Below are 17958 nucleotides of genomic sequence, written 5' to 3' on the forward strand. Positions count from 1 at the left end.
ATCGTAAGGAGTAAGGGTTGTAGACCTCATGTTTTGGAGGAATGGTGGGAGATGGGCTATCTTGGGAAATACAGTTTCTTTCTTTTTTTTTTTTTTTTTGGAGAGGTTTTCGCTATAGGGCGCGTGCGCTCGCCAGACAGACAGAGAGAGACATAGAGACAGAAAGTGAGAAATCACCCCCCAGGGGGGATGGTCACGCCGCAATCCCTTCTCCTCCATTCTCCTCCTTTCTCCTCTTGGGATCTTGGGCACGCACGCACACGCGCCCGGCGTGAGATTTAAGCCACCGGGTCCGAGACGCGAACCGCGGTCGACTACGTGGGAGTCCAGCGACATAGCCATTACGCTAACTGCTGGTTCCCAGGAAATACAGTTTCTTACAATATAGTAAAGATGACTAAAGCTTTGTCCCTCTCCTTAAGGAATTCGGAGTCTAGCTAAGAAACAGATTGATAAACAATTAGAGCTTTACTCTAATTCAGGAATAATTTAGCTCTATACCTATAAAGACTTCAGGAAGAGAGAGTTTGTAATAAGAGCTTACATTGAACATGCGTCTACTGTGCCAGACTGAACTCTGCTAAGCTCTGCATTACCGTGCATTCTCACACTGACTGTAAGGTGGTACCATTATTTCCTCCTTCTTACAGATGAGGTATTTTGATTCTTGAAGTTAATTAACTTGTTTTGCCCAAAGAAAGACACAGCTGGTAAATGGCAGAGCTGGGACTCCGATTCTGGCACTAAAGTTAGTGTTTGTAACTTCATATAACAAACTAATTTATCTGTAAACTGACTCCTTATTTTGGGTTTAGAAGGGATCTTGGCTGTGAAAAATACATGATAGCTTAAGGAAGTGTTGGACTCTGAGACAACTGACTTGTGAAGTCCTAGACTGTTTGGGGTCTGCAGAAGTTTTTTTATTCTTTTTCTTTTTTTAGCTTTTTATTCAGTGAGAAAAAGAGATTAGGGAGGTGGGGGCATCCCCAACTGGGTAGGGTCCTCATACCACGATTCCACCCCAGTTCCAACCAACCCAGATCAAAGGCATGCATGCAGGTAACTGATGTTTAGATGAAGACCCAGGGTTGTGAACCAGGGACATTCCCATATTGGTCCATTTGTGTTGCTGCTACACCACTGTCTGGTCCCTATCAATTTTTTTTTTAAGTTCATGTATTTTATTCATGATAATGCCTCCATGCACAAAAGAGAGAGAGAGAGAAGCAGCTTTACAGGGTTCTGTCAGGCCAGGATATGATCACTTTCCTAGCCTATCCAACTTGTCAGGATCTTGAGTGTGCATTTTCAGGCTGACCTGCACCTCCAGACCTGTGATTGGCCATGTGGCTTCCAGCACTGCAGTTCAGTTTGCTACCAATTGTGCCACCAGGCTGAGCCAGGTTTTTTGTATTTTATTTAGTAGGAAACAAGGGAGAGGAGGATAAGAAAAGAGGCTCAAATTTTATTTTATTTTTTGTAGAGGATTTTTGCTATGGGACATGTGCACTCACCAGAGAGAGAAAGTGAAAAATCACCCCTCAGAGAGGATGGCCCTGCCACAATCCATTTTTCTCCATTCTGCTTTTGGGATTTGGGGCATGCATGCACATGTGCCCAGCATGAGTTTTAAGCCACCGGGTCCAGAACTTAGGTGGTGGCTGACTCCATGGGAGCCCAGGGATGTAACCATTACACCATCTGCTGGTCCCAGGAGGCTCAAATATTATGTTGGAAATGGTGTGAAGTTGCTTGATATGCTGTACTGATGAGTTTAAATTACCTAGTCAATACCAGGCAGCTATAGAAGATTTTTTAAATGGGAAAGTGATCATCAAATTTCTGTTATTGGAAAATTCAGGCTAGCCAGTTGCATGCTGGTTAAGGTGGCTGCCTGGTGCTGAAAAACTTGGTTGACTTGTGTTTGTGCCCAAAGTCCCAAAAGGAAAAATGGAGAAGGGAATCCAGCATGACCATCCCCCATGGGGAGAGCACTTTCTCACTTTCCCCCTCCATCTCTTTCTGGCAAGCACAAGTGCCCTCTGGAAAAATTTAAAAAAGAAAAACAAGAAAAAGAAACAGACAGATGTAGGTTTGGGTCCCAGCTTTGTCTCTTACTAGGTGTGCAATCCAAGCCATGTCACCAAACCTCTCTGAATCTGTTTTCTCTTCTGGAAAATGAGGATACTAACGGGCAGCCAGTGGCGTGGTGGTTAAGGTGACTGGATCCCACATGGCTGACTGTGTGAATGGAGTCCCAGAATTGGTGACTTGAAAAACACTCTGAATGTGCGGACATGGGTGCATGTGCGTGCCCAAAATCCCTAGAGGAGAATGGAAGAGAAGGGATTGTAGCTGTTCTCCCTGGGGGATGCTTTCTTACTTTCTCTCTCTGGCAAATGCATGTGCCCTCAAGCAAAATTTTTAAAAAGAAAATCCTTTTCAGGCCTCACTGGGAAACTGACAGGGTAGAGCTAGAAGCAGAGAAATCAGTTCATTTCGGGACCAGCTGTTGGCACAATGGCTATGTTGCTGGACTCCTACGTAGTCGACTGCGGTCCAAGTCCCGGACCCGGTGGCTTAAACTCACACCAGGCACGGGTGGGTGCATGCCCAAGATCCCATGAGGAGAATGGAGAAGGGACTGCAGCGTGGCTATCCTCCCTGGGGGGTGATTTCTCGCTTTCTGTCTCTCTGTCTTTCTGGCGGGTGTACGTGCCCTATAGCAAAAACCTCTCCCAGAAATAAATAAATAAATAAATAAATAAGTTAATTTCCTTTAGTATGAAACAGGAAAATCTCCATTTAGTAGTAATGAGATTTGAGGAAAACACTTTAGCTTTTTGGTTTAATTTTTTTTTTTTTTAAGTATAAATTGCCTCATATAAGCAGTTGGTTTTGTTGTTAATTGTTTCCTATTTTGGGGCTTTTTTTCTTTTCTTTTCTTTTTTTTTTTTTTGAGCCAGTTAATATGTGTTTATTGAGCACCTGCTGTGTTAGGTGCCAGGTCTATAAATAACTCTTATTTATTAAGGGAGAAGTACTATAGCAATAGTGATAATTAATATTGATTGTAGCTTTTCTCTTTTAGTATCTATTGTGCTAGTGATTGGGGGTATTCAGATACAAAGATAAGTTGTCTCTCATTTCTGCTTTCTTTGTAAAACGTGAAAGAAAATCTGAGGAATTTTCTTTTAAAATGGTTGATAAATGTTGATGGCTAACTGTACTATTATTGGTAGTCATTACATTACATTATAGATTAAGGACTTCATGAGACCTTGTGTTAAATCTGCAGATTAACCCTTCCTGGAAGAATTGTAGAAAATGGAAATGAGCAAGGAACCTATGATGCAGATAAAGGTATTGGACCTTCCCCCCTACCCCAGATTCTTCATGTAAGAATATGCATATCATCATCTTCCATGATACCATGAGGACCTTCACATGTCTTTTAAGTGCACCCTGTTCTTGTAACATTTCTTTCTTAACGTCCAGTGCCTGTTTGTGGATTTTTTGGCTGTTACATCAATTTATTAAAGTATTTCACAATATTTTTCAAGATGAAGTTAAGTCAGGGTCAGCAGGTGGTATAGAGGTTAAGATGGTTGGATCCCATATGGCCGACTTCACTGTTCGAGTCCTGGACCCAGTGGCTTAAATCACACCAGGCACATGTGTGTGTGTGTGTGTGTGTGTGTGTGTGTGTGTATTTCCAAAATCCTGAGAGGAGAATGGGGGAGAAGGAATTATGACATGGCCATCCCTTCTAGGATATACAATTTTTGAACTTGAATTTTAATAATAGGTAAGAGACATACCACTCATAGGTGGTATGACATGGCCATCCCTTCTAGGATATACAAATTTTTTTTTTTTTTTTGGAGAGATTTTCACTGTAGGGCGCGTGCGCTCACCAGACAGACAGAGAGAGACATAGAGACAGAAAGCGAGAAATCACCCCCCACGGAGGATGGTCACGCCGCAATCCCCTCTCCTCCATTCTCCTCTCGGGATCTTGGGCACGCACGCACACGTACCCAGCATGAATTTTAAGCCACCGGGTCCGGGACACGAACCGCAGTCGACTACGTGGGAGTCCAGTGACATAGCCATTACGCTAACTGCTGGTTCCCTAGGATATACAATTTTTGAACTTGAATTTTAATAATAGGTAAGAGACATACCACTCATAGGTGGTATGACATGGCCATCCCTTCTAGGATATACAATTTTTGAACTTGAATTTTAATAATAGGTAAGAGACATACCACTCATAGGTGGTATTTAAAGGCTAATTGAATTTTCATCTCATGACTGATAAGCCCCTCATTTCTTGCTTTCTCTCTCTCTTTCTGGAGAGTGCATGTGCCCTGTAGCAGAAAACAATAAAATAAACAAAAACCCTAAAAAAATAAAGTCAAATTAGTTAAACACTTTCATTCCACTTTCTAGAAATGCTTCCCCTACATTTAGTAGGTATTTAAAAGTAAAAAGTAGAACAGATGAGACAGTGGATTATAAAAGATGTGGATAATTTATAAGCTTTTGAGTGGAATCATTCTTGTACAATTTTTGAACTTGAATTTTAATAATAGGTAAGAGACATACCACTCATAGGTGGCATTTAAAGGCTAATTGAATTTTCATCTCATGATTAATAAGCCCTTCATTTCAGCTAGCCCTGAAACCATTTATTTTCCTTTTTTTATTTTTTGCCATAGGGCATGTGTGCTCACAGAGAGAGTGAGAGAGATGGAGACAGTGAGAGGGAAAGTAAGACATCACCCCTCAGGGATGGCCACACTGCAGTCCTCTCTCCTCTGTCCTCAGGATGCACTCACACGTGCCTGCTGTGATTTTTAAGACTTCAGGTCTGGGACTCAAACCGCAGTCAACCACGTAAGAAGCCCAGTACCTTAACTACAAGCCACCTGCTGGTTCCATCATCTATTTTACTTTTAAGAAATCATTTTTTATTTTTCACTGGATCTGGAATAATAATGCTTTGTGTAGTACTGTGTATTTTATTCAATGAAAATTTATTGACTTCACTGAACCTAGATTGCAGGGAGGGAAGGAGAGTTGGATAACAGAGTATAAATTCCCAGCCTGTGGCCTGGTGGTTAAGGTGACTGACTGAGTGGTTTGAGTCCCAGATCTGGTGGCTTGAGAAACATGCTGGATGCCCTGTTCATATGTGTCCAAAATCCCAAAAGGAGAGAGGCATGGAGGAAGAAGAATTACAGTGTGACTCTGACCCATGGGGGATGCCTTCTCACTTTCCCCATCCCTCCCTGCTGCAAGTGTACCCACCCTCTGGTAAATGAAAAAGAAACACAAAACAAAAGCCAGAGTATAAGTGGCAAAGCTTTGACCCATAAGGCAATGTAATTAATGTGATAATGAAATATGATAAAACTGCCTTGGACCAGCTGGTAGTATGGCAGTTAAGGTGGCTAGATCCCACATGGGTGATTGTGGAATTCAAATCCTAGACCCACTGACTTGGAAAACATGTCAAGTGTGTGTGTATGCGTGTCCAAAGTCCCAGAAGGAGAAACGGAGAAGGGATTGCAACATGGCCATCTCCCCTGAGGTCCGTGCTTTTTCAGTTTTCCTCTCTCTGTCTCTCCAGTGAGTACACGTTCCCTATAGCAAATTTTGAAAAAAGAAGGAAAAAAACTACCTTCCCAGGTAGTAAATCTGCTTTTAATTGCAGATAGATGGCCTATTGAGACCAAGTTATTAAATTTTACAAGTACAGAGAATTAGAAATTTCTTTTTTTTTTTCTTTTAGATTTTTGCCATAGGGCGTGTGTGCTCCCAGAGAGACAGAGACAGAGACAGAAAATGAGAAATCCTTCCCAAGGGGATGGCCACAGCCACAGTCCCTTCTCCCCCATTATCCTAAGGATTTTGGACACACATGCACAGGCACCTGGTATGATTTTCAAGCCACCAGTTCTGGGACTCAAACCATGGTGTCACCATGTGAGATCCAGTACCTTAACCACCGTGTTACCTGATGGCCCCATGATTAGGAAGATTTTGCTATTCAGATTGAGTGTAGTTGATATATTGGAGTATAGTTTAGTACACTGAAAGAGGTAAATGTTTTAAAATGTTAGAATAGTGAGTAATGCAGTAAGTTCACGGGGGAGCTTCAGTGTGGCTGATAAAACCAGGCAAGGAAAGAAAAAGAGTACATAGAATTTGAGTCTTTCATAGACAGACTTCAGGGATATATCTCTTGAGATACCAAAGAAACTGTAAAATTTTGTGTCTTCCTTTCTTTAAAGAATTATTTTATTTAACTTTATTTTAATTTGAAATTTTAAAACACACTGCTATTTTTCATTGAATTGGATTGTCCCCACCCCCAGTCCAGAAACATGTTTTATTTATTATTATTTTTAAAATTTTTATTACTATTTTAAAATATAACACAGGCATCTGCACTTATGAGAGAGAGAGAGAGAGAGAGAGAGAGAGAGAGAAAGAAAGAGAAAGAAAGCTGACAGGTCTGGGACTCAAACTGCAGTCGGTCATGTAGAAGTCCAGTACCTTAACTGCTATGCCACCTGCTGGTCCCAGAAACATAATTTTATAAATAACTATTGTTAGTTTTCTGAGCTATTACCTTCTTAGGCTATTGATTCTTAGAAATTTTGACTTGGAATTTTAATATTATTAATAGTTTAAGGTGATATTGCGTGAGAGTCAAGAATTGTGTAGTTTTAACAAATTAGTTTCTTATAGAAGTGACAGCTTCTGGGGCTGGCAGGTAGCATGTAGTTAAGGGCACTGGACTCCCATGTGGCTGACTGCGGTTCAAGTCTTGGACCTGACAGCTTGCTTTCTCACCTTTCTGTCTGTCTGTCTCTCTGTCTCTCTCTCTCTCTCTGTCTGTCCCTCTCTGGCCTAAGGAAAAAAAAAATAAGCAAATGAAGTTAAAATAAAACAGTTCTTTTAAAAAAGAAAAAAGTGACAGCTTCTGAAAAACCCTGGTAGAGCCTTTTTCTTTTTTCTTTTTTTTTTTTTTAAGGTTTTGCCTTAGTGCACATGTATTCCCTAGAGAGACAGTGATAAGGAAAGTGAGAAATCATCGCACACGGAGAATGGCCCTTTTCCTCTGTTTTCCTCCCAGGACTTTAGGCACACATGCACATGTGCCCAGCGTGATTTTCAAGCCACATGAGAATCATTAACCAGCACATCACCTGCTGGTCCTAAGTCCTTTTCTGTCTTGATTTGTAATCACTGTATCTAGAATGGCGTAATTTTGGTGTTCTGTGAAGTAGAATTATTTTACCAAGACATGTATTTCTTATATATATTTGTGATGTTCTTAAATATTTTAATCTAAGTATAAAACAAATTTATCTTTAAGGAATTTTTACCATTCGATTGCCTAAAGAAACTCCTGGCCAGCATTTTGAAGGACTGAACATGTTAACTGCTCTTCTGGCACCAAGAAAATCTAGGACAGCAAAACCACTTGTGGAAGAAATAGGTATGTTTGTTGCAGTTGAAGGAAATAAAGGTGGATAGAGCTATCTGGAATGCTGTATGTTTCCCGGGGAAACAGGATATAGTGAATAAGAAATTGGAGAAAATACTTTGGGTGATAAGGCGATTATGTGAAAACATGAAAATAACCTATTTGGGGCCAGCAGGTGGCATGGTGTTTAAGGTGCTGGACTCCCACATGGTTGACCACAGTTCTAGTCCCAGACATGGTGGCTTGCTTTCTCACTTTCTCTCTCTCATCCCTCTCTGGTGAACACACATGCCCTATAGCAAATTTAAAAAATAATAATGATAAATACAATTAAATAAATACTTTCTTGAAAAAGAAAACTCATTTGGTCAAAAAAAAGGCATAAAGAACCCTATCGAACCAGCAGATCTGTCACATTTTTGGACCAATGGAAACAATTCATCTTTGGTAAAATATTAGCCTCCTGAGATAAGATTATAAGCATACAGTTCAGGGGCTAGCAGGTGACCTGGTAGTTAAGACTCCCACGCAGCTAACCACCAGTTCCAGACCCGGTGACTTGATTTCTCACTTTTCCTCTCCATCTCTCTCTGGTGAGTGTATGTGCCCTATAACAAATTGTAATAATAATAATAAACAAAGTTAAATAATTCCTTAAAAAGAAAAGTGTATAGTTCAATGGGTTACGAAAGGTGAATACCAGTCACCTAGGTCAAGAAGGGAACATTTCCCAGCCTTGAAATCTTTCCTTGTATTACTTCCCAGTTACTTTGTCCGCCTTCCTCTGCTTTGCCTGGTTTTGAATTGCATGTATAATTCATACAATCTAGGTTCTTCATTCTTTTACATAATGTTTTTATGAAATTTATCTGTATTCTAGTTGAGATTCGTTTGTTTTGATTGCTATATAATATATCAAAGTATGAATAGACTGCATTTATTTATGCCTCCTCTTGTTGGGCATCTGGGTTCTTTTTGGGGGGACAGTTATCACAAGTAGTGGAGCTATAAATGTTCTTACACTTTTGGCGCACACGTACAGAATTTTTTCCTCTATGCTTTTCCTTCCCCTAGTTGTGCTTAGGGAGGCCAATACTTTTAAAAAAATTAATTAATATATTTAGGTGCTTCAGAGGTTTCTGAAGAAGTACCAGATGATGATGATGAAGAATTCGATTGGGAAATTGAACAGACACCCTATGCAGAGGTATCAGGAAGTTCTTTAAATCCGCAGTGCCACTATGGATTTGGAAACTTACGATCGGGAGTGTTTCAGCGGTTACAGGTGTGTTGTCTTTCTGATCATGGTATAGAGGCTTTTCCCATTTGTGTATTTTGGTGGGGAGGCTTTATTTAGAGACAGAGAGAAAGGCACCCTCAACAGGGTCTTCATGCTGTCAGAGTCCACTCCCAGTCTCAGCTGGGCTAGGTGATGGGCACATGTGTGTGCCTGGTACGCTCTTAGGACATGAACCTAGGACCTTTCCTGTGTGGGTCATTACTGCTGTGCTTGGCCTGGGAGGTGTCGTATTTAGAGCACATGACATAATTCCTTGTATGTAATTGTTACACCAATGCTAATTCCCTTCCATTTCATTGCCTGTTTTGCCCAGACTGACTTCTTTTCCAGATTCCAGATGCTCTGTTGCCTCGGTTCCCTGCACCCTCAGCTTTATTTAGCTTCTAAATATGAACAGAACCCCTCTTTCATTTCCTGGAGAACTTTGTATATATTCGTGTGTGTGTGTGTGTGTGTGTGTGTGTGTGTGTGGAGAGAGAAAGAGAGAGAGAGAGGAGGAGATTATTTCTTCCCAAGCATATGTGTACATGTGAGTGTACACACACCTAGTATGGTCTTGACACCATGATCTGTCCTTAGCCTTGCTTTATGCGTGTATGTATGTATATTTGTGTATATATAAAATTCTTTTCATGAGTGTTTACACACCCAACATAGTCTTGATACGATGATTCATTTCTTTTTTTTTTTTTAGAGGTTTTTGCTATAGGGCGCGTGCGCTCGCCAGACAGACAGAGACAGAGACAGAAAGCGAGAAATTACCCCCCAGGGGGGATGGCCACACCGCAACCCCTTCTCCTCCATTCTCCTCTCAGGATCTTGGACACGCACGCACACGCACCCGGCGTGAGTTTCAAGCCACCGGGTCCGGGACGTGAACCGTGGTCGACTACATGGGAGTCCAGCGACATAGCCATTACGCTAACTGCTGGTCCCAACGACGATTCATTTCTAACTCAGCCAGCCCAGATCATGGACGTGTGTATTGTTGGCATACTTAGGGAGTTCTCTGAATAAGAACTCAGGACCTGCCCATGTGTGTCAGCCTGGACAGAGTATTGTGTTTTACCACTGTGCTACCGCTGGCACCAGAATGCTTTTATTTCATTTATTTATTTATTTATTTATTTATTTATTTATTTTTTAAGGAGCTGTTTGTTTATTTATTTATTTATTATTATTATTATTTTTAAATTTGACCAGAGAGGGACAGAAAGGGAGAGGGAAAGTGAGAAAGCAGGTCACCAGCTCTGGGATCAAAGCATGGTCATCTATGTAGGAGTCCAGTACCTTAACCACCACACTACTGGGCACCAATACTTTGTATTTCATATTCTTCAAAAATGCAGACTATGTACTTATGATAGCTCTTCTGTTTTGTATATAAAGGAGATGGCATGTTTGTGGTGTGAATAACACTGTGTTTTAACCAAACTGCTTAGTTCTTGGTATGTGGTAGGCAGTGTTGTCTGTTCTTTTTTTCCCCTTTATTCATGACAGAGCATGTGCATGTACACATGAGATACAAAGAGAGAGGAGCACCCTTCACAAGTCTGGTCACACCGCGAGCCCCTTCCTGGAGTCCTTCAGTCTGTCAGGGCATTTGCGTGTGTGTCTAGTATGTTCCAGGCCAGCCATGTTGAGGACTGACCTGTGGTTGCCATGTGAGACCCAGCTTTTATTGAGGAGCACACCACTGCTGTCTCATGAAGTCGGCCCTTGCTGAAGGTCAAGTGTAATCTCTTATTAAAACTTGACCACTTGTCCATTGAGCTAAAAAAGATGGATACCACTTTCTCTTCCTATAGCAGTACAGGGAATTCAGCTACATTTTAGGTTATATGGGGAGGTGGAAACAAAGGAGAGGTTTTTTTATTATTTTGCATATATGTTTCTCCTGGACTGTTACGTGATGAAAGTGTTTGTGAACCACTGACTTGGAGCCCTAATATTTAAATTTTTTAGTGAAAGAAACAGGGATGAACTATTTGTTTTCACTTGATCCCTGACTGAGTAGAGGATGTTAAGCCTATTTAGAATTTGGTTTGTTGAGACCAGCAGATGGTGTCATTAGTAACGTTGCTGGACTCCCATGGAGTCTCCTACGATTCGAGTCCCAGACCTGGCAGCTTAACACTCAAGCCAGGTGCATGTACGTGCATGGCCATATCCCCTGAGGGGTGATTTCTTGCCTTCTCTCTCTCTGTCTCTGTTTTTCTGGTGAGCGTACGTGTCCTATAGCAAACATGACTCTAAAAAAAAGAATGTGGTTTATTATAGTAAGAATACATGAATCTGCCAAAGAAAGATTCTGGTCCCACATCTACTTCTGTTTAGTTTTGGGATACCAGGTCAATTATTTGACCACAAGTAAGTTTCATTTCTTCTTTGTAAATACGGGACAAATTTGCTAGCCTACTTCGTAAGGCTGTTTAGAAAATTTAAGGAACTACTGCATGGGAAAACTCTTTGAAAAGTATTGAAAATGACCTCTGCTCTTGAAAAACGTAAAATGCTCTTAAGATCCCTAATGGGGACAGAATCAAGATTTATTTAGGAGTACACAAATTTTTTTTTTTTTTTTTGGAGGCACGTGCACTCTCCAGAAAGATGGAGAGAGACAGAGAGATAGAAAGCGAGAAATCACCCCCCAGGGGGGATGGCCACACCACAGTCCCTTCTCCATTCTCCTCTCAGGATCTTGGGCATGCATGCACACGTGCCTGGCATGAGTTTAAGCCAGCAGGTCCAGGACTTGAACCATGGTCGACTACGTGGGAGTCCAGTGACATAGCCATCTGCCTTCTGGAAATATAGGTGTTTGCTGCTGAATTGTCATCTTCCCTTTTTTTTTTTTTTTTTTTTTAGGTTTTGCCAGAGTATACATGCATTCACCAGAGGAGGGGGGCAGGGAGGAAGAGAGGAAGTGAGGACACCTTCATATAGGGGATGATGATGCTGCAATCCACTCACCACCACCACCTTCGGCATAAAAGCACATATGCCCTGTGGGTCTCCCAAGCCTCTGAGTCTAGGGCTGAAGCCGAACTGCACAGTCACTTATGTGGCATCCAGCCCCTCCAATCACATCATCAGCTGGACTCTTCCATGTTCTTTCTTCCTGATCACATTGTCTGGTGGTCTCTGAGGTAGTTGTAAATAGTCAATTTGGGGCTAGCTAGTGGTGTGGTAGTTAAGGTGACTGGATCCTACATGGCCTACCCTATGATTTGAGTCCACGACCAGGTGGCTTGATAAACACCTGATGTGTGTGCTTGTGTGGCCAAAATCCCAAAAGAAGAACTAGAGAAGGGATTGTGGCCTATCACCCATGGAGGAGTGCTTTCTCACTGGCGAGTACATGTGCCCTCTGGCAGATTAAAAAAAAAAAAAAAAAAGTTTTGTCTATACTGGGAGCTATTGTGAATGGACCCCAGTTGTTTGGCAAAGAGCTATTGTGTTCAGTCTGTTTCGGGCTTGCTGCTAAAGGAGCAAATGAATATGAGCAAATGTCACACAGGCGAAGTACAGATAATACATTCAGATTAGAAGTGCTTCCTGAGACTAGTGCTTCCTGTGGCTTCTTAGTTGTTGCTGCTGTTTTAGGGAAGATCCCTTTGAGGAGTGTGTGACAGGTTCCTGAGAGGGTGCAAGAATGCCATGAATTACATGTAGGCCAAATCCATTTTAGGTCAGAAGTTCTTGTATATATTGAAATGTTCACCAAACTGGTAACTTAGATTGATAAAAAAGTTGTTATGAAATAGTATCTCTGGGCCAGGAGATGGTGTAGAGGTTAAAGTGCTGGATCCTACATGGCTGACTATGATTTAAGTCCCACACCCTGTGGCTTAAAAATCATACTGGGTATGTGTGTGTGCATGCCCAAAATCCCAACAGGAGAATGGGGGAGAAGAGATTGCTGCATGGCCACCCCCTCAGGAGTGATTTCTTACTTTCCATCTCTCTGTCTCTTTCTGGGGAGCTCACATGCCCTATGACAAAAATCTAAGAAAAAAAAGTAGCGGGAACCAGCAGTTAGCGTAATGGCTGTGTCGCTGGACTCCCACGTAGTCGACCGCTGTTTGCATCCCGGACCCGGTGGCTTAAAACTCACGCCGGGCGCGTGTGCGTGCGTGCCCAAGATCCTGAGAGGAGAATGGAGGAGAAGGGATTGTGGCGTGACCATCCCCCCTGGGAGGGTGATTTCTCATTTTCTGTCTCTTGTCTCTCTCTGTCTGTCTGGCGACCCTATAGCGAAAAAAACCTCTCCAGAAAAAAAAAAAGTGGTAATGTTTTTGAATTACGATGCTGCCTCAGATTTCTTGGAGGAGGAGGGTAAGTAAAGTTCGTGCATGTTCGTATTACACTAAACCCCAAAAGATTTTGTCTGAATTGTGAAGCTCACCAGGCTCCAGGGGATGGGTGGCACTGTACATCAGCGCCTCCTATGGGTCACCTTGACATCACTGCAGTGTTTCATTAGGGCATTGTTACCATTACATGAGCAAATCAATGGGCATATATGTAGATTTGAAAGGAAACTCTGGGACCAGCAGATGGCATATTGGTTACGTTGCAGGACTCCCATGTAGTCGGCTGTTTTGAGTCCCGGACCCAGTGGCTTAAACTCAAGCCAGGTGCATGTGCGTGCATGCCCAGAATCCTGAGAGGAGAAGAGATTGCAACGTGGCCATTTACCCGGGGGGGTGATTTCTCACTTTCTGTCTCTCTCTCTTTCTTGGAGCACACATACCCTATGGCAAAAAACCTCTCTAAAAGAAGAAAGGAAGGAAGGAAGGGAGGAAGGAAGGAAGGGACGGAGGGAGGAAGGAAGGAAGGAAGAAAAGGATTTGAAAAGAAATTCTGTTTTCTTGTATGAATTGCATTTGAGGACTGTGTTGTCCTTCAGGACTATTAGGAAATTATCAGACTGTCAGAAATCATATGTAAGCCACGATACCAAGAATTGAAAAGTGCCGTCTTTAAGGAATTAAGATAGATATATTTTATGAAATAATGCCACAAAATTATTACAAAGTTGACATTACCTGCAGAGTTCTTTTCAATTTATAACTGCCCTATTCATGACGGTTAAAAACTGATCACATGGGACCAGTGGATGGATGGTGTAATGGTTATGTCGCTGGACTCCTTTGTAGTTGAGCGTGGTTTGAGTCCCGGACACAGCGGCTTGAAACTCATGCTGGGCACCTGTGCATGTGTGCCCAAAATCCTTAGAGGAGAATGGAGGAGAAGGGTTTGAGGTGTGGCCATCCCCCCCCACCCCCGGGGGTGTGATTTCTTGCTTTCTGTCTCTCTGTCTCTGTCTCTCCAGTGAGCACACATGCACTATAGCAAAATTCTCTCTCTCAAAAACAGAAAAACTGATTATGTAAGATTAGCGGTATAACCCTTATTCTACTAGTTAAGCAGCTAGAAGAAACTGAAATGAAGAGATTTTTGGAACATCTCTTCTGTTTAAAATGTTTTTTAAAACTACCATTTTCTATGAGTAAAATTTTCTCACTAGTTTCTCTAATACTGCCTTTGGATGAGGAAATAAAAATATCCATAAAGTTTCATTCACTGTTCATATGTTGCCAGCATTTTTACAGCCTCTCTTTCCACCCTTAAATGAAAAATGACTTTAGTTTTTTCTGATAATGAAAACAATATAGAGTCATTATGAAAACATAATGCAAAGGAGAAAATAAAAAATTCTTCATAATCCTAACACTCGAGTATCTTCTCTTCATTGAATAACTTAACCTTTTCCAGGGGTTCGTATCTTCCCTTAAACTTTTCAATAGGGTTCGGTTGCGAACTTTTGTATTTAATACTGATAGTGACAAGAAAGTAGAAATATTTTTGCTGAAACAAAGTCTCTCTCAGCATTCTCCCCTTGCTCCCCGTGCTACGCATGCACACACATACACAGCCTCACTTCTTCCTTTTCGTTCTGAACTTGATGCCAACCACCAGGGCTCCTTTGGAAAACCGCCCCAGCTGCTGGAAGTCAAGGCTTCACAACGAGCTTCTGGCAGCCGTGGCTGCCAGCACAATAGTCCTGGAGTCTCTGGGCGCCGACCCAGCAAGTTCCTGGGACCTCTGCTGCCAGCGGCTGGGGGACGCCAGGCACGCTGGCCCTTTTCTTCCTCTGGCTGTGCCAGAGACCTGAGGCATTGCCAGGAGACCCACGGGCCCAACATGCATACAGCTCTTCTTTTCTGATTGTCTGCGTCTTACCTGCACCTACGCTTCCATCAGCCTGCCCTAAGTCCTGCGCTACTTCTTCTTGGCAGTGCCCATCCTCACACAGCTTTCATAATAAGTAGCCATAGCAGATTCTTAGAGGGGAAAAAAAAAGGGAAAACCAGAGTCATTTCTTCCGCTGAACTCTAACATTCCTCATCCTCTTTTCTTCACTGGCTGATTGATGCTTTAGACATCACTACCCCGAGCTGGCTTTTTGTTTTAGTTGGTTTCAGTTTTCTTTAGAGTCCTCTTTGAACAGGGCCTCGGTGTGTAGAACAACCCCGGGCAGGGCTTGCACTGCTGTGAGGATTTGTGTTTTGTGGCATGCAGGTTGCTTGACTGTCTGTGCAGGTCACAGGTAAGAGGAGAGAGAAAGCAGAGAGCTACTTTTTTAAAAATCAGTTAGCTGTCATTCCCATGAGAGCAGGGACCTTGTCTGTGTGTCTATTACTGGATCTCCACTCCAGCACCCAGGACAGTGCCTGCCCTGTAAGCACTATTTGTTGAATGAATGGTTCAATACTGGATACCAGGCGCACTGAAGAAGAGATGGATGAGACCGCTGCCCTCCTGGGACATTCTAGTGGGGAGATAGTAATCATGTGAATGCCATAAAAAAGATAATGACAGTGACAGATGCAGATAAAGGGTGCTGAGATGTCACACACAGGGGTATTGTTCTGGTAGGATGCCCAGAGAAGGCGCCTTTGAGAAGGACATTGCACCAAGTTTTGAATGATAAGGTACTGTAAACGGGATGGCTGAAATGTGGCCAAATGCATTGGCCTATTCCAGAGACAGAAGTCTGGTGTGCAGTTTGAGTATATTTTAGCCAGAAGGGACAGTAGGCACAAGGTTTGAGAGTGGATGGGCTAGATTACGCAGAGCTGTGGTCTGAATCTGGGCTTCTCAGGGCAGTGAGTGTTTTGACTGGGTTATGTAAGTCCATTTCTCTTCTGAAATGTAGAGTTATCTTCAGAGACTCACAGATTATACCCTGTTTATCAGCTCTTATCTATTCCAAGAAATAAAGAGGGGATCATCTTAACCCTCCTTTTTAAACTGCTACTAGCCAGGTAGGAAAATGAGCAGGAGGAAATGCACTGAGTGGGAAGTTAGCCACCGAGCAACAGGGAGCAGTGGTGGGATCTAGAGACAGAGAGGAAGGAAATCGCCTTTATTGGATGTTTTCAGCCCTGTGCTTTATGTCTTGCTTATATTTTCTCAGTTAATCCTCCCTATAGCCTGTGGTACAGAATAATGTCTCCTTTTCAGCCCTCTCAAAAAATGTCTCAGGGCTTTTCCTCAAAACTGTGTGAATATGGTGACCTACAGGCTTAGTGGTTAAGATGCTGGACTCCTCCAGAGTTGATGATGGTTCAAGTCCCAGACCCAGCAGCTTGAAACTCAAACTGGCCACATGTGCATGCGTGCCCCAAATCCTGAGAGGAGACTGTCGGAGAAGGGATTGCCACGTGGCCATCCCCCAGGGCGTGATTTCTCACTTTCTGTCTCTGTCTCTTTGGCAGCATATGTGCCCTATAGCAAAAACTCTCTTAAAGGCACCAGCAGTTGGTGTAATGGCTATGTCACTGGACGCCCATGTAGTTGACTGTGGTTCGAGTCCTGGACCCGGTGGCTTAAACTCATGCCGGGCACGTGTGCGTGCATGTGTACCCAAGACCCCAAAAAGAGAATGGAGGAGAAGGGATTGCGGCGTGACCATCCCCCCTGGGGGGTGATTTCTCGCTTTCTGTCTCTCTGTTTCTCTCTTTATGGCGAGCGCACACACCCTATGGCAAAAACCTCTCCCAAAAAACTCTTAAGAAAAAAAAGAACTGCGAATATGTTACATTAAATGACAAAAGGTACTTTGCAGACATGATAAGGATTTTTTTTTCTTTTTAAATTTTTAAAAAATTATTATTTTAGTTAACTTTATTTATTTATTTTAATTTGACCAGAGAGGGACAGAGTAAGAGCGAGAGAAAGGGAAAGTGACAATGCAAGCCACCAGGTCCAGGACTCAAACCATGGTCGGCCATGTGGGAGTCTAGCGCCCTTAACCACTACCCCACCTGCCGGCCCCAAGACATGATAAGACATGATAAGGATCTTGAGGTGGAGTAGCCCAGATTATCCAGGTGGACCCCATCTAATCATAGGGTTTTGTGGAAAGGAGGCTAGCAGGGTCAAGGTAAACACAGAGAAGGCTTTGAGATGATGGAAGGCACGAGGTGGTAGAACCAAGGGAGGAATGGCATTGTGAGGTGGAGCTCTAAGCCCAGGACTGAGGACAACCTCTAAGCTGGAAATGGAAGAAACATCTTCTCCGTGAGAACCTGCAGAAACAGATGCTGTCCCACTGACACTTTGGTTTTAGCACAGCGAGACTGACTGGGCTTGAGCTGTAAGAAATGAAATTTGTGTTGTATTAAGCCACCAAGTTTGTGGGAATCTGTTGCTGCAAGGAAGCAGGAGGAAACCAGCTCTGATAGAAGGGAGTCACTGAGCTTAGCCTTCAGCAAGGAAGCTGAGGGGCGGGCTGCACCAGTAGCCTGGAGCCAGGATTTACAGCCAGGTATGGCTGACTCCAAAGTTACTTTTTGTAGCTCATGGGCTGCTCTCAGATGTGTGTGTCAGGGAGAGAAGATGCTAGAAGGAAAGAAAGGGGGTGACTCTAGGCAAAGAGTGAGGGAGAGGAACTTAGGGTCCATAGGCAGGAAATGACTCTCAAAGTATTCTCCTGACTGAGGTGAGTTCCCTAATCTGTAATAATGCCTACCCTCTGCCAAGGCCTTCATTAGTCACTTTGTGGCCCTGTGACTGCAGGAGCTGATAGTAGGCAGGTGAGGAAATGGAGGAAGAGCCAAGAATCCTGGTTGTGTTCCTGGGG

The 17958-nt window shown here is 42.9% G+C and overlaps 1 protein-coding gene across 3 annotated transcripts in view; it reads left to right on the forward strand.

The window, feature by feature from the left end:
• Positions 1-17958, forward strand: part of SHQ1 (SHQ1, H/ACA ribonucleoprotein assembly factor) — a 127343-nt gene that overhangs the window by 5488 nt on the left and 103897 nt on the right. For all 3 annotated transcript variants that reach the window (XM_006158047.3, XM_027775540.1, XM_006158048.3), the window contains exons 2-4: positions 3299-3363; positions 7394-7516; positions 8629-8789. In XM_006158047.3, the coding sequence (XP_006158109.1) occupies positions 3299-3363; positions 7394-7516; positions 8629-8789 (349 nt within the window). The remainder of the gene's footprint in view (positions 1-3298; positions 3364-7393; positions 7517-8628; positions 8790-17958) is intronic.

Source organism: Tupaia chinensis, unplaced genomic scaffold, assembly GCF_000334495.1.
Source record: "Tupaia chinensis unplaced genomic scaffold, TupChi_1.0 Scaffold000570_1, whole genome shotgun sequence".
NCBI lineage: Eukaryota > Metazoa > Chordata > Mammalia > Scandentia > Tupaiidae > Tupaia > Tupaia belangeri.